Source organism: Protobothrops mucrosquamatus, unplaced genomic scaffold (genome assembly GCF_001527695.2).
Source record: "Protobothrops mucrosquamatus isolate PMUCROS unplaced genomic scaffold, P.Mucros_1.0 scaffold331, whole genome shotgun sequence".
In the NCBI taxonomy this organism is placed as follows: Eukaryota; Metazoa; Chordata; class Lepidosauria; order Squamata; family Viperidae; genus Protobothrops; species Protobothrops mucrosquamatus.
In genome coordinates, this window is record NW_015386670.1 from 327344 (window position 1) to 342629 (window position 15286).

Below are 15286 nucleotides of genomic sequence, written 5' to 3' on the forward strand. Positions count from 1 at the left end.
TGCCTACCCCTGCACTAGAGGAAGCAAACTGATAAAACCTCCTAAATTTCCCTCAAACTCAGTGTTTCTCAACCTTGACCATTTTAAGGCATGTGGACTTCAACTCCCAGAATTCCACAGCCAGCATTGCTGGCTGTGGAATTCTGGGAGTTGAAGTCCACATGCCTTAAAATGGTCAAGGTTGAGAAACACTGTGAGTCAAACTGAATGAAATTGAACACCTTCCGAAGGAGGCCTATTTTCAATTATGCGAACAAACACTGCCTCCTCTCAGCCCAACCGATCAAACGCAACATTAAATAAAGCTGAGCGAGTCATAACGGCGTATATATACATTTAAAAAGTCCCTGGGTGGATTAGCTTATTTCCAACAATTCCGCTCTTTCAAATCATAGCGGCTCATCCATCCACCTCGAGGCACGCCGCAGTTTTTAGGCAGGCAGCTCCAGAAACATTTCAACGCGGTTACTTTCACCTTCCCCGCCTAGAGCTCGCCTGGACGGTGCTGAACCCATTCATTCCCTTACCTTTACTCCGGGGGGCGCCTACCCTACGTACATGTGGGCCGGAGGGGAGAGGAGGAGAAAAGTATTCCTCCTAGGCGCAGCAGCACCTTGCATTACTCATGAATTAATAAGGGCGCACATTTTTTTCCCCTTCCCTCCGCTTTGAAAACCAAAAGGTGTGGCCGCTCCGTGTGGTAATCACCTCTTCCCTCTGCCAATTCGAGCCAAAAAGAGCTGAAGGGAGATGCGAGCGTTTAAAATAGGCCACCCGGGCTCGGGGGTGACAAGTTTGCGGGGCTACTGGCCCCCCTCCGCCGCCCCCGACCCCTCCCCCCCCCCAAAAAAAAACACGCCCCGGAGCTTTTCGCCTATACATTTTATCCCGGCTTCCCGCCGCGCCGGATTAATTTACTCACGGGGTGCAGCGGTCGCTGTACTCGTTGGCGATCGTTTCGATGCCCCCCGCGCGGGCCACGGCCACATAGCAGCTCTGGAAGCCCAGATCGATTCCCACCACGGACATGGTGCCTTCGGGGGCGAGGGAGAGAAATGCCGGAGAGAGGCCCGAGAGGCCTACTGAAAAAAAAAGAAGCTCGCACGGGGCCGGCTGCCGGGCAGGCGAAGAAAGCCGAGCCGAGAAGATCCTGACCGGCGCCGCCTGAGGGGTGAAAGCCGTCCGCCGCAGTAGCCTCCGCAGTTCACCCGGAGCGACCGCTCCGACTGTTTAAATGGGCTGCCGCAGCACGCGACTCCGGCTGCCTCCACGCGAGGGGGAAGGGACGGGCGAAGCGGCAGCACAGAGAGAGATCTCGAAGAATCCTGACCCGTCTAAAGGAAGGGGGGGGGAGGCGGGAGATACTCTCGCGAGATTCCAAGCGCGACGCGAGGCGGGCGCCCCCTCCCTTTCGCTCTGGAGAGCGCGCGCGAGCGAGCTGTAACCTCGCGACGGTGTCCCCGCCTGGAGCCGATATAGGGGAAACGGGGGATGAGAAACGGGAAGGAAGACGGCGTAGCGGGGTGGGAGGTACTGACTTGCACCAAGAACTGCTCCAAAGCGCATGCTCGGATCGTTGCAATTTCAGATCTGGGGCTTTTCGCTTCTTTTTTCCGATGGCGCACCCGGAACAAGTCCGGGCAACTTTTCTGCCATGCCCTTCATGACAAGTGTTTTGATTTCATCTCCAAAACATGTACTGAATGAAGCAAGCAACAACCCGCAGCAGTTTTGCTTTTGTGCAATTTGACACACTCCATCAAGCTCAGTCTGTTGGTATTAGAGTCAAGTAAAACTCTCCCCCCCCCCAATCCCTGCCCTATTCACTACTTTAGGCTGGGGCAGGCGTATCCCCACTTTTTATGTTTGTGAGTCTTGTTTTCCAGGGCCCTTTTGCTTTAGACAACAGGAAAGTCTCCTTCAAACCTGGCTGCATCTTCCAAGTTCGGAGATCTGAATCAACCTGAACCAGCATAGTGGCAGAGGACTCCATACTGATATAGGAGAGAACCATTTCTTTCTCTGCTGCTGCTTCATTATGCAACTTACTTAGCTACTGTCAGTTGTTGTTCGGACTTTTTGAAGGTGGATGTAGCAATCATCTGAATAAAGTTAAACCAGTGTCAAAAAGGGAGTCCCAACAGTTTTGCTACAAGAGTTCTGTACAGGTGTGTTCTTTTAGGCAGCAACTTAGTGCTATTCCAGAATCAGACTATCTTGGACAAACGTGTCAGGATTAGTAGTGCTAGGCCCCTGTCAAACAGAGTCTGATTATCAGCTTTGAGGATGTACAAATAATCTGTGCCAAACCAAAGTGGGCTTTAATAAATGGGTAATGTTGCTAGTCCAGCAATCTGTAAAAAACTTAGATTCAACTCTATTCCACCTCAGAGTATTTAATATATATTTTCCTGCCAACTGGTGAAGTTTGATGGAAGGGGGAGGAAACGAAGCCATGGGAATTCCACTTGGCAACTGGGATATAATAGTCGCAGTGTCCCAGAGTCATGGGGTTGACAAGCCAAATTTGCATAACTGTGTGATTCACTTAAATGCAGTGATTTGCTTAGCAACCATGGCAAAAAAGATCATAAAAATTGGGCATGACTCACTTTACAACTTAGCAATGGAAATTCTGATCCCAATTGTGATCCTAACTCAAGGACTACTTATACTGGACATGAGTAGGGTTTTTAAAAAATTCTAACAATGGACAAGCTGCCAAAGCACTTTGTTTTGGTTCTGTTGCAATAAACTAAGAAGTGATTGTTTTAAGAGACAAGTTGTGATGCAAGGGTGAGGTGGTGAGTTTCTGCCAATGGAAAACCACCTTCCTCTACACTAGAAGGTTTGATTTTTGCTACAATGCATCTGAGGGAAAAGTCAGTTAATCAACTGCCCAAGAGATGGCTATGTGGGAATAAGAATCCACATTTACTATTGGTTGGTGCAGCTGGAAGTCAGCATTCTGAACTCCTAAACAGTTGTAATTATGTTTGATGTGTAGAATTATAAGCTCGGAATATTATTAACTTTTCCTTCCATTCACTTTATGTTGTATAACACCATATCCAATAGATTTTTAAAAAAAATATGAATATATATATATATATATGCTCTGCCTTCTGTTAAATCCCTTTTTATGTCTACATATTCTGCTTTGTTGATTGTGATCATAATAAAAGCTACAGCTAATGTTAATCCCATGCAATTCTGATGTCACTGTGCATAATCTAAACATGTCATGTAGCACATTGCTCATTCTCTATTCTGGGACCTTCATGCACATATGGTACTCAGGAATATCATGTTTCTCAGATGCCAAATTCAAATTATGCAGCAGATAATATTACATGGTTCTTAGAACCCTATTGAATTAAACTTTATATTGAGCTATTATCTCACAGTTACAATATTAAGACTTTTTCAGCTATTCCATTTTTTTCCAGAAATGATTTCCATATCACAAATATAATGGTTATGTAACTTAGTTATTTTAACAGCTTATTTTGTTACAGATATTAAATCCGTGAAAGGATATTGTCTCTAAATATGAATATTCTTAATTTGTTCATATGTCATAATAGGAACATGCATAATTGTTGCATTCAAATCTATTATACCATTAGTCCAAGAGGTCAGTGATAACGAATCTTTTGGGCTCAATGTGTCAAAAAATTCAGAAAATGCCTAATTTGAGTCTTCTGGCATGTCATACATACTCCCCCCCCAAACAAAAGTGGAACAATTCTTTACATATTTATTTTTTAAAAATATATAGTCCAATCGTGTGTGTGATCCCCGGGATCTGCCACATGCCACTTACCTTCAGGCAGTGATCTCTTTCTGTTGACAGGCCTCTGCAGATACCCAGGGCTGCTCTAGTTCACATAAGACCTTCATTCTTGAAGCAGCTTTGGAGAATGCTCTTTTGCAGCCTCTGAGGCCTCCAAAAATCCATGTGAAAACATGCTCTGTTCTCATGCAATTTTCAGAGGCAGTAGAAATTGCAGGAATTGGATATGTCTAGTCTAATGAAAAGGACTAGGGCTGACATGATAGCAGTGTTTCAATATATAATAATAATAATAATAGTAGTAGTAGTAATAGTAATAATAGTAATAATAGTAATTAATAATAAAGTTGGAAGGGACCTTGGAAGTTATCTAGTCCAACCCCCTGCTCAGGTAGGAAACCCTACACCATTTCGGACAAATGGCTGTCCAGTCTCTTCTTAAAAACTTCCAGTATTGGAGCATTCACCGCTTCTGGAGGCAGGTTGTTCCACTGGTTAATTGTTCTGTCAAGAAGTTTCTCCTTAGTTCTAGGTTGCTTTTCTCCTTGATTAGTTTCCATCCGTTGCTTCTTGTCCTGCCTTCAGGCGCTTTGGAGACTAGCTTGACTCCCTCTTCTTTGTGGCAGCCCCTGAGATATTGGAACAGTGCTATCATGTCCCCCCTCGTCCTTCTCTTCATTAAACTAGACATATCCAATTCCAAAGGTTACCACAAAGAAGAGGTCAGCCTATTTTCCAAAGCACCAAGGCAAGAAAGACACAATGGATGAAGACTAATCAAAGAGAGAAGCAACCTAGAACTAAAGAGAAATTTCCTAACAGTGAAAACAACCAGTGGCTTGCCTTCAGAAGTTGTGGATGCTCCATCACTGGAGGCTTTTAAGAAGAGACTAGACAGTCACTTTTTCTGGATNAATAAGGGCGCACATTTTTTTCCCCTTCCCTCCGCTTTGAAAACCAAAAGGTGTGGCCGCTCCGTGTGGTAATCACCTCTTCCCTCTGCCAATTCGAGCCAAAAAGAGCTGAAGGGAGATGCGAGCGTTTAAAATAGGCCACCCGGGCTCGGGGGTGACAAGTTTGCGGGGCTACTGGCCCCCCTCCGCCGCCCCCGACTCCTCCCCCCCCCCCAAAAAAAACACGCCCCGGAGCTTTTCGCCTATACATTTTATCCCGGCTTCCCGCCGCGCCGGATTAATTTACTCACGGGGTGCAGCGGTCGCTGTACTCGTTGGCGATCGTTTCGATGCCCCCCGCGCGGGCCACGGCCACATAGCAGCTCTGGAAGCCCAGATCGATTCCCACCACGGACATGGTGCCTTCGGGGCCGAGGGAGAGAAATGCCGGAGAGAGGCCCGAGAGGCCTACTTTAAAAAAGAAGCTCGCACGGGGCCGGCTGCCGGGCAGGCGAAGAAAGCCGAGCCGAGATGATCCTGACCGGCGCCGCCTGAGGGGGGAAAGCCGTCCGCCGCAGTAGCCTCCGCAGTTCACCCGGAGCGACCGCTCCGACTGTTTAAATGGGCTGCCGCAGCACGCGACTCCGGCTGCCTCCACGCGAGGGGGAAGGGACGGGCGAAGCGGCAGCACAGAGAGAGATCTCGAAGAATCCTGACCCGTCTAAAGGAAGGGGGGGGGAGGCGGGAGATACTCTCGCGAGATTCCAAGCGCGACGCGAGGCGGGCGCCCCCTCCCTTTCGCTCTGGAGAGCGCGCGCGAGCGAGCTGTAACCTCGCGACGGTGTCCCCGCCTGGAGCCGATATAGGGGAAACGGGGGATGAGAAACGGGAAGGAAGACGGCGTAGCCGGGTGGGAGGTACTGACTTGCGCCAAGAGCTGCTCCAAAGCGCATGCTCGGATCGTTGCAATTTCAGATCTGGGGCTTTTCGCTTCTTTTTTCCGATGGCGCACCCGGAACAAGTCCGGGCAACTTTTCTGCCATGCCCTTCATGACAAGTGTTTTGATTTCATCTCCAAAACATGTACTGAATGAAGCAAGCAACAACCCGCAGCAGTTTTGCTTTTGTGCAATTTGACACACTCCATCAAGCTCAGTCTGTTGGTATTAGAGTCAAGTAAAACTCTCCCCCCCCCCAATCCCTGCCCTATTCACTACTTTAGGCTGGGGCAGGCGTATCCCCACTTTTTATGTTTGTGAGTCTTGTTTTCCAGGGCCCTTTTGCTTTAGACAACAGGAAAGTCTCCTTCAAACCTGGCTGCGTCTTCCAAGTTCGGAGATCTGAATCAACCTGAACCAGCATAGTGGCAGAGGACTCCATACTGACATAGGAGAGAACCATTTCTTTCTCTGCTGCTGCTTCATTATGCAACTTACTTAGCTACTGTCAGTTGTTGTTCGGACTTTTTGAAGGTGGATGTAGCAATCATCTGAATAAAGTTAAACCAGTGTCAAAAAGGGAGTCCCAACAGTTTTGCTACAAGAGTTCTGTACAGGTGTTTAGGCAGCAACTTAGTGCTATTCCAGAATCAGACTATCTTGGACAAATGTGTCAGGATTAGTAGTGCTAGGCCCCTGTCAAACAGAGTCTGATTATCAGCTTTTAGATATTTATTGTATAGTTCCGTTTTTATTGCCTGTAAGCCGCCCTGAGTCCTTCGGGAGAAGGGCGGGATATAAAGTAAAGTAAAGTAAAGTAAAGCTTTGAGGATGTACAAATAATCTGTGCCAAACCAAAGTGGGCTTTAATAAATGGGTAATGTTGCTAGTCCAGCAATCTGTAAAAAACTTAGATTCAACTCTATTCCACCTCAGAGTATTTAATATATATTTTCCTGCCAACTGGTGAAGTTTGATGGAAGGGGAAGGAAACGAAGCCATGGGAATTCCACTTGGCAACTGGGATATAATAGTTGCAGTGTCCCAGAGTCATGGGGTTGACAAGCCAAATTTGCATAACTGTGATTCACTTAAATGCAGTGATTTGCTTAGCAACCATGGCAAAAAAGATCATAAAAATTGGGCATGACTCACTTTACAACTTAGCAATGGAAATTCTGATCCCAATTGTGATCCTAACTCAAGGACTACTTATACTGGACATGAGTAGGGTTTTTAAAAAAATCTAACAATGGACAAGCTGCCAAAGCACTTTGTTTTGGTTCTGTTGCAATAAACTAAGAAGTGATTGTTTTAAGAGAGACAAGTTGCGATGCAAGGGTGAGGTGGTGAGTTTCTGCCAATGGAAAACCACCTTCCTCTACACTAGAAGGTTTATGACAGTGATGGCGAACCTTTTAGAGACGGAGTGCCCAAACTGCAACCCAAAACCCACTTATGCATCGTTGAGTGCCGAGTGGGTGTGGCCCATTGGGTGGGCATGGCCAATTGGGTGGGCATGGCTGCAGTGGTAACGGCAGACTGGGTGGGACTAAAAAGTTCAATCAATCAATTTCAGCTTTGCAAGATCTTTTTTTTTCCCACAAGAAGTTGAAATTGACTGATTAACCCCCCCCCCTTTTTTTTTTGCACACGGCGGCGGAGGCCTAAAGCGAAAAGGTTTTATAAAATCCAGCTGAAGGCCTAGGACTGGGGCGATGGCGTGCGTGCCCACAGAGAGGGCTCTGAGTGCCGCCTCTGGCAACCGTGCCATAGGTTCGCCACCACTGGTTTATGATTTTTGCTACAATGCATCTGAGGGAAAAGTCAGTTAATCAACTGCCCAAGAGATGGCTATGTGGGAATAAGAATCCACATTTACTATTGGTTGGTGCAGCTGGAAGTCAGCATTCTGAACTCCTAAACAGTTGTAATTATGTTTGATGTGTAGAATTATAAGCTCGGAATATTATTAACTTTTCCTTCCATTCACTTTATGTTGTATAACACCATATCCAATAGATTTTAAAAAAAAATATGAATATATATATATATATGCTCTGCCTTCTGTTAAATCCCTTTTTATGTCTACATATTCTGCTTTGTTGATTGTGATCATAATAAAAGCTACAGCTAATGTTAATCCCATGCAATTCTGATGTCACTGTGCATAATCTAAACATGTCATGTAGCACATTGCTCATTCTCTATTCTGGGACCTTCATGCACATATGGTACTCAGGAATATCATGTTTCTCAGATGCCAAATTCAAATTATGCAGCAGATAATATTACATGGTTCTTAGAACCCTATTGAATTAAGCTTTATATTGAGCTATTATCTCACAGTTACAATATTAAGACTTTTTCAGCTATTCCATTTTTTTCCAGAAATGATTTCCATATCACAAATATAATGGTTATTTAACTTAGTTATTTTAACAGCTTATTTTGTTACAGATATTAAATCCGTGAAAGGATATTGTCTCTAAATATGAATATTCTTAATTTGTTCATATGTCATAATAGGAACTTGCATAATTGTTGCATTCAAATCTATTATACCATTAGTCCAAGAGGTCAGTGATAACGAATCTTTTGGGCTCAATGTGTCAAAAAATTCAGAAAAAGTTCTAATTTGAGTCTTCTGGCATGTCATACATACTCCCCCCCCCCAAACAAAAGTGGAACAATTCTTTACATATTCATTTATTTTAAAAAAATATATAGTCCAATCGTGTGTGTGATCCCCGGGATCTGCCACATGCCACTTACCTTCAGGCAGTGATCTCTTTCTGTTGACAGGCCTCTGCAGATACCCAGGGCTGCTCTAGTTCACATAAGACCTTCATTCTTGAAGCAGCTTTGGAGAATGCTCTTCTGCAGCCTCTGAGGCCTCCAAAAATCCATGTGAAAACATGCTCTGTTCTCATGCAATTTTCAGAGGCAGTAGAAATTGCAGGAATTGGATATGTCTAGTCTAATGAAAAGGACTAGGGCTGACATGATAGCAGTGTTTCAATATATAATAATAATAATAATAATAGTAATAATAGTAATAATAGTAATAATAGTAATAATAGTAATTAATAATAAAGTTGGAAGGGACCTTGGAAGTTATCTAGTCCAACCCCCTGCTCAGGTAGGAAACCCTACACCATTTCGGACAAATGGCTGTCCAGTCTCTTCTTAAAAACTTCCAGTATTGGAGCATTCACCGCTTCTGGAGGCAGGTTGTTCCACTGGTTAATTGTTCTGTCAAGAAGTTTCTCCTTAGTTCTAGGTTGCTTTTCTCCTTGATTAGTTTCCATCCGTTGCTTCTTGTCCTGCCTTCAGGCGCTTTGGAGACTAGCTTGACTCCCTCTTCTTTGTGGCAGCCCCTGAGATATTGGAACAGTGCTATCATGTCCCCCCTCGTCCTTCTCTTCATTAAACTAGACATATCCAATTCCAAAGGTCCATGGCATCGGACCTGGTTACCTCCGAGACCGCCTTCTGCCTCAGATTTCCTCCCATAGACCGGTACGCTCCCACAGAGTGGGTCTCCTCAGGGTGCCGTCGGCCAAACAGTGTCGGCTGGCGACCCCCAGGGGGAGGGCCTTCTCTGTGGGTGCCCCCACCCTCTGGAACGAACTACCCCCCGAGATCCGGATGATNAAGAAGAGGTCAGCCTATTTTCCAAAGCACCAAGGCAAGAAAGACACAATGGATGAAGACTAATCAAAGAGAGAAGCAACCTAGAACTAAAGAGAAATTTCCTAACAGTGAAAACAACCAGTGGCTTGCCTTCAGAAGTTGTGGATGCTCCATCACTGGAGGCTTTTAAGAAGAGACTAGACAGTCACTTTTTCTGGATGATATAAGGTCTCCTGCATTATTGCAGAGTAGCCCAACATCCAACAACTATTCTTGAAAGCACACCCTGTTCTCATGAGATTTTAGGAGGCTGTAGGGGAGAACTGGCCTCTCACGCAACCTCTGGAGACTCCAGAGGCCATGCAAGATCACATACCATTCTTGCCTAGCTTCTTTCAGGTCATTAGAGAATTCTGTGTGTGTTTCTGCATGCACGCACTTTGGATTCTCAGTGTGAATAGTCTACTGCATATTGTTCTGAAGAGGAAAAAAAACAGAGGTGGAAAGGACCTTGGAGGTCTTCTAGTCCATCCCGTGATGAAGCAGGAGACCTTATACCATCCAGAAAATAATTAGTTTATCAACTGTATATAATTAGTTACATTCTTTTTACAATCTTGTAAAGACCAATCCAATTCTCGTTCACTAAAAGGGCCAATTACAGAAAATAGATACTGGTAGAACAGGCAATAGGTAAATTATATTTATTTTAGCTTTGGTCATACTTTGTTGTGTGAAGATGACTAAGCATAAGTTCCAATCTACTTGAGTCATCAAAACCTTGCCATATTGTGTTATAACTTGTGAGGCATAAAAGTTTGTGTATATGCGAGGAAAGAGGAGAGGTCGTGGGGTGAGGGGGAGGAAAGAGAGGGAAAGTGGATAAGGGTGGAGACAAGGCGGGGACTGCCGGGAGTATTCAGAAATATTTTGAGTAAAAATCTTTTTTCTTTTGTGGTGTTTGTAGACGCATCATTTGTATTTGTTGTTTAATTCAAAATAATAAAAAAAATTATATATATATAAAAAAAGTTTGTGTATATGCAACATAATACCCCAGAGTTAACAACTGTTGATAAGAAAGACAAAGAAGTCTGGATAGTGGATATGACAGTACCTGGAAATAGCAGAGGAGAAAGAAATTGAGATAATCACAAAATACAAATACCAGAAAATAGAAGCAGAACAACAATACGTTTAACACCATCAAACATCCATATCTGCCTATCCCAGGTTCGGAAGGACTTGATAGATGGATAAAAATGCCAAATTGAGTCTGAACATCTGGCTTTGTTACGAACCACATTATTTCCATGTAAGTAAAATATAACAAGGGAAAAGCAATACAATATTATTATTTTTAAATTATAGTTTCTTCCTTTTGTTGAACACAGAATGTTCACAAACTGTACCATACACAGCCTCAAGTAATAATCCATTTTTAACATCTCTGGATTTTAGAACCTCATTGTATGAAGTTATGACTCTGGCAGCGTTACCTGAGACTGAAGGACATGTACTGTATAGTTTTGAAGGCACCACGCTCAAAAAAATAAGGGGGGGGGGGAGAAAGTTTCCATGTCAGAGACCAGCATCTCCCCCGCCTCCTTTTTATAGCTAATGTTCTCTTTTAAGAAAGAACTTGCAGTTCGAAATGGCTTATTCCATTCTGGTTGGACATCAAAAATACTTAAATAAAAACCGCTCTGTTTCGACTGAATCCTCAAAAAAAAAAAAGGATTACCAATAGCTCGGGAAAAGGCTAAGGAAGGCGAGAGATACTTGAAAGAAAAAGAGTACGGGCAAGCAAAAGAGAGCAAAGACGTCCACCTACGATGCCCAATGGTAACGTCCGAAGGTTCCCCTCCCCGCTCCTTTCACTGGCTGCCGAAATACGTCATCCGATAGAACAGGAAAAGAGAGGGTGGAATTCCCGGCATGCCTCTTGGGTTCGTGCCCGGCCGATGGCTAAGATGGCGACTCCCATGCATCGTTTGATTGCTCGGAGACAAGCGTGAGTGTGTGTGGCGGGTAGAGAAGGGCTGGAGAGGGAAGCAACCACCGTGGGCTTCTCGAGAGAGGGGTGTTAAACGAGCTGGAGGCAGTCCTGCGGGTGAAGCGCGGGAAATCCAAACCACTTGCTCCCCAGCTGTTAGGGGAGGACAGCGCTAAGAGGGAAGAATTGGGAAGACCTTTTTAAAAGGGCGAGATATAGTTGGCATGTGTGCAATTGGTCTTTTAAGGAGGGTGGATTCTCGTGCACGTGTCGAGAGGGCAGGTGCTGAAGTACCTAGAACGCCGCGGCTTCTGCAGGGGTCAGGGAGTAAAGGTGCGAAAGATGTCCTAGCTCCCTTGATGCTAACCTCGGGAGGAGAGCCATTGTGTGTTGCGGTATGTTTCTGTCAGCATCCCTTGCTGTGGAGAAACTGTCAGAGTAAGCGGTTTAATTGGTGTCTGGGCAGTTATGGTCGTGACTTCTTGCCCTGTTTATTTTGCTTTGCTTGCTGGCCTGCACATGGAAGTGCCGTCTCCCATAACTTTCTCACAAAATGTTATTCGTTCAAACATTATTAGAAATAAAGGGTAGTTGTTTCCTGTGCAGCACTGCTAAATGTTATGTGCATTGTGATTCTACACAGTCTTAAATAGAATAGAATCAGTGGCTAAAGGTGTACAGTACTGAGCTAAAATGTGGTTTGTTTGGTGTGTTTTAGTGAATTGTGGGAGCCAAATTATGGTTTCATAAATTAATGATTAAATGCATGCTTTAAAAACTTCAGTAATGCTGTTTATATATATTACATTAAATGTAATGAATATCTTCTAATTGGCTTTTAATCTTGTGTTAAACATTTTATAGTGAGCTTTCACTAATAATGCTGGCACTCAAAAGTGTTTTCTCTCTGTAAATTTAAATATTTTGTAATGCTGGAATTAGTTAAAGAGGTTCTTAACTTTTTAGAATTAAATGAATATTATGAAAGAGTCTTTCCCAACCCTTTCCCAATTATTATTTATACAATATTTGGATGTATTCAGAAAAACTGGTAAATACATAGTCACAACAGTAAACATAAATAATACTATATTACACACACACACACACACACACACACATATAATATTTTTCAGACTATATCATGTAATCTCTGTTAGCAATAATCATAATTTGAAACTATTAAGTACTGTAGTAGACAATGGCAGCTGCTCTGGGAGTGGACGACATTCATAGCTTTAAGGAAGCAATAAATCATGGTTAAATGAGCCACATTAAATGGGAGCCTGGAAGTTGTGTGTCTTAATTTTCTAAAATTAATCACATTCTGTAAACATTGCTTAGATGTAACATTAAGGTGGTTTATCTTTTTTGTGATAAGAGAATATCACAGAATATTAATTTGCAGTAAGGTTTACCTACTTGTATGTGTTCTTGAAAAGACTGGTTGATTTATACACACACTCACTCTCTCTGACACTTTGCTGTATTTCATCTGAACTGAGCTTCAAATGACTGGTCTTCAGACAATCTGTTTCCATTTTCCACTGCCTCATCAGGAGAAGCCTATTGTAAATATAGGATGAAATTCTGTGTAAATGTTTGGATGGCCCATCCAGATATTATCTATGTTATAAATGTATTTTAATTCCTCAATCCACACTTTTCCATATGCAGTTTAATTGTTTAGGGTTTTTCTGGCTGTCTTACAGCTGCTGAAGTACAATTTTCAACAATTTTCACCATCAGCTAATGGAGTTAGAGTTATTTATGAGACTCTTAAAAGATCACTCTGTCAAGGGAGATAATCTATTACCTTTAGTTCTGTATACCATCTTATTCTAATCCAGTTAATTGGGAAGATATGAATCTAAGAAGTGAATAATCCAGTCCATATGCTATATGTCTTTATAGGATTGAAAAATTCTGCTAAATTGCTTTAATGAATGTAATATTAACAAAATACTCTATTTAAAAACCTAGAACATGATTAAAGAACCAATTTCCATAACCATACACTGAAAAGCAATGTTTAATAAAGTAATCAAATCAGTTTAGTTAGAAATAGAGCCTAAAGGATTTTAAGCATTCAATTTTTATTCTTACTCTTTCCTACTTTAATCTGTATAGCAATGTTATTTAAGCCTTGCAGAGGCTAAATACATTAATTTTATCCCTAAAATCTGGTGTGGAGCTAGTTCGCCCCCTGCAGTGCATCCTGAATAAGCACAGGAGCTCTACTACAAAATTTTGAGAACAAAAACTGTTTTTTTTTACTTGAATCCTGATATCACATGAAAGTATATAACTTAAAGAGATTGTATCGCAACACACCATAAATCTTCCTCTAAATTATGCTGCTAATTCTAAAAGAGATAGCTAATATTGAGATTAAAACATGACTTTATGGACTAAAAAAAAAGCCCTTAGATAAAAATTTGCATTATTCCAAGGAAGCAAACATTGTATTTGAGTCAATACAATACACACTTTTGAGTGACTATTGAGATACATTGAGTTGGTTTGTATTCAAAAACTGATGAAATTCAGGTTTCTTGGGTCAAGTGAACTGTGGATCAATCATATAAATTCCAGTTATGGGTAGGTGATTCATAGTAATATTTTAGCAAATTTTGAATAGCAAAGTAACCAGTCACTGTTGGTTTTATTGTGACTATTTACCTACCATACTAAGCCATGAGTTGTTCAGTTTATAAGCTGCTGCATTTGAAGAACTTCCTGAACCATTCATTGTGACTTATAAATTACAGTGACTGAATTTGAGTAGTATGCTACTCAAAGAAAATAAAGTATACTTAGCTTGTTGAATTTGAGTAGTATGCTGAACTAAAAGTAAATAAAGTATACTTAGCTTGTTTTTGTGAATCCAGCTATTGTGGACTCAACCTAGCAGCTTTCTATACTTACCATATATTATTAGTTAAATATGCTCAAAAACTGGTTTTAAATGCTTTGAAATGATACCATTCCAGACAATGAATTTCTGAATTGCACAAATGAATTACTGATAGTCCTTAAAATTCAGACACAACCATAAGCGATTTCAAAAAATGAATATGCCAGCTACCTTGATATTTAAGTATGAGGCATTTAATAATGACATCTTTTGAATGTGACTGCTGTTTAAACAATGTAAAATGTTCCTTGTGCAGAGCTTTATGAATATGCATTTAAAAAGTGTCAGTTTGTAACAACCATCCACAGATTATAGGAGAGGAGCCATTTTTGGTCAGTTGATTTGTGTGCTAGCCACAACAATTCCAATCAAATGTTGGGGCAATCAGCACAACACAGTGATGAAAAAAAGGTGCTGGAGAGTCCTAGCAAATGGTCTGGATATGGCTGCGAGAGTTTGGATAGCAGCAGACTCTCTGATGAGAAGAGCTGATGGCAGTAGGAGCAGGAATTGAAGACTGGTGATGGGATCAACCAGCCTGGGCCTTATGGCTGCTAAACAGCTTCTGGTTTGGTGTGACAGCTATCTGGAGTTGGATTATGGGGAATATGATAGGAAGTGGGAAATGGGCCTCATTCAGGGAATGTAGTTCTGGTGTCTTGTACCATTGCTGTGTTTCAGCCCCCTACTCTCTACCACATTTCTTAATCATTGAATCTTCAGAGGCAGAGGCATTTGGATGCTGCTACTAAATGCCAGGTCAATCCATAATAAAACTTCCCTCCCTTGTGATAAGGATGAGAAGAATGCACTAGCATGCATTATTGGAACTTGGATGAGCATAGAGGAAGATTGCCTTCTTGGAAATCTACCTGCCTGGGGTTCAGCTGTAATATCAGCCAATGCCAGGAGGTGGAGGCAAGGACTAGCTTTGGTAATCTGGGACATTCAGGTGACATTTAGAGGTGCTATCCCCAAAATAACTGGACATGAGATTCTGTAAAGTTGGGCTCTAGGGATTACCGTATTTTTCGCACCATAAGACGCACCTGACCATAAGATGCACATCGTTTTTAGAGGACAAAACAAAAGAAAAAAAAATTTCTAACC

General features: G+C 42.4%; 2 protein-coding genes across 3 annotated transcripts in view; one reads left to right on the forward strand and one right to left on the reverse strand.

Moving 5' to 3' along the window:
- The window catches only part of HSPA4 (heat shock protein family A (Hsp70) member 4), a 31167-nt gene extending 25953 nt beyond the window's left edge, over positions 1-5214 (reverse strand). The window contains exon 1 of one of the 2 annotated variants that reach the window (XM_015815267.1): positions 5001-5214. In XM_015815267.1, the coding sequence (XP_015670753.1) occupies positions 5001-5107 (107 nt within the window). In that variant the 5' untranslated portion in view covers positions 5108-5214. Of the gene's footprint in view, positions 1-922; positions 1175-5000 lie in introns of those variants that run through there. The other variant, XM_015815266.1, reaches the window with a different exon arrangement.
- A 5996-nt stretch (positions 5215-11210) lies between these two features.
- ZCCHC10 (zinc finger CCHC-type containing 10) overlaps positions 11211-15286 on the forward strand; it is a 15281-nt gene continuing 11205 nt past the window's right edge. Inside the window, exon 1 of the mRNA XM_015815269.1 lies at positions 11211-11277. Within this exon, the coding sequence (XP_015670755.1) occupies positions 11228-11277 (50 nt within the window). The 5' untranslated portion in view covers positions 11211-11227. The remainder of the gene's footprint in view (positions 11278-15286) is intronic.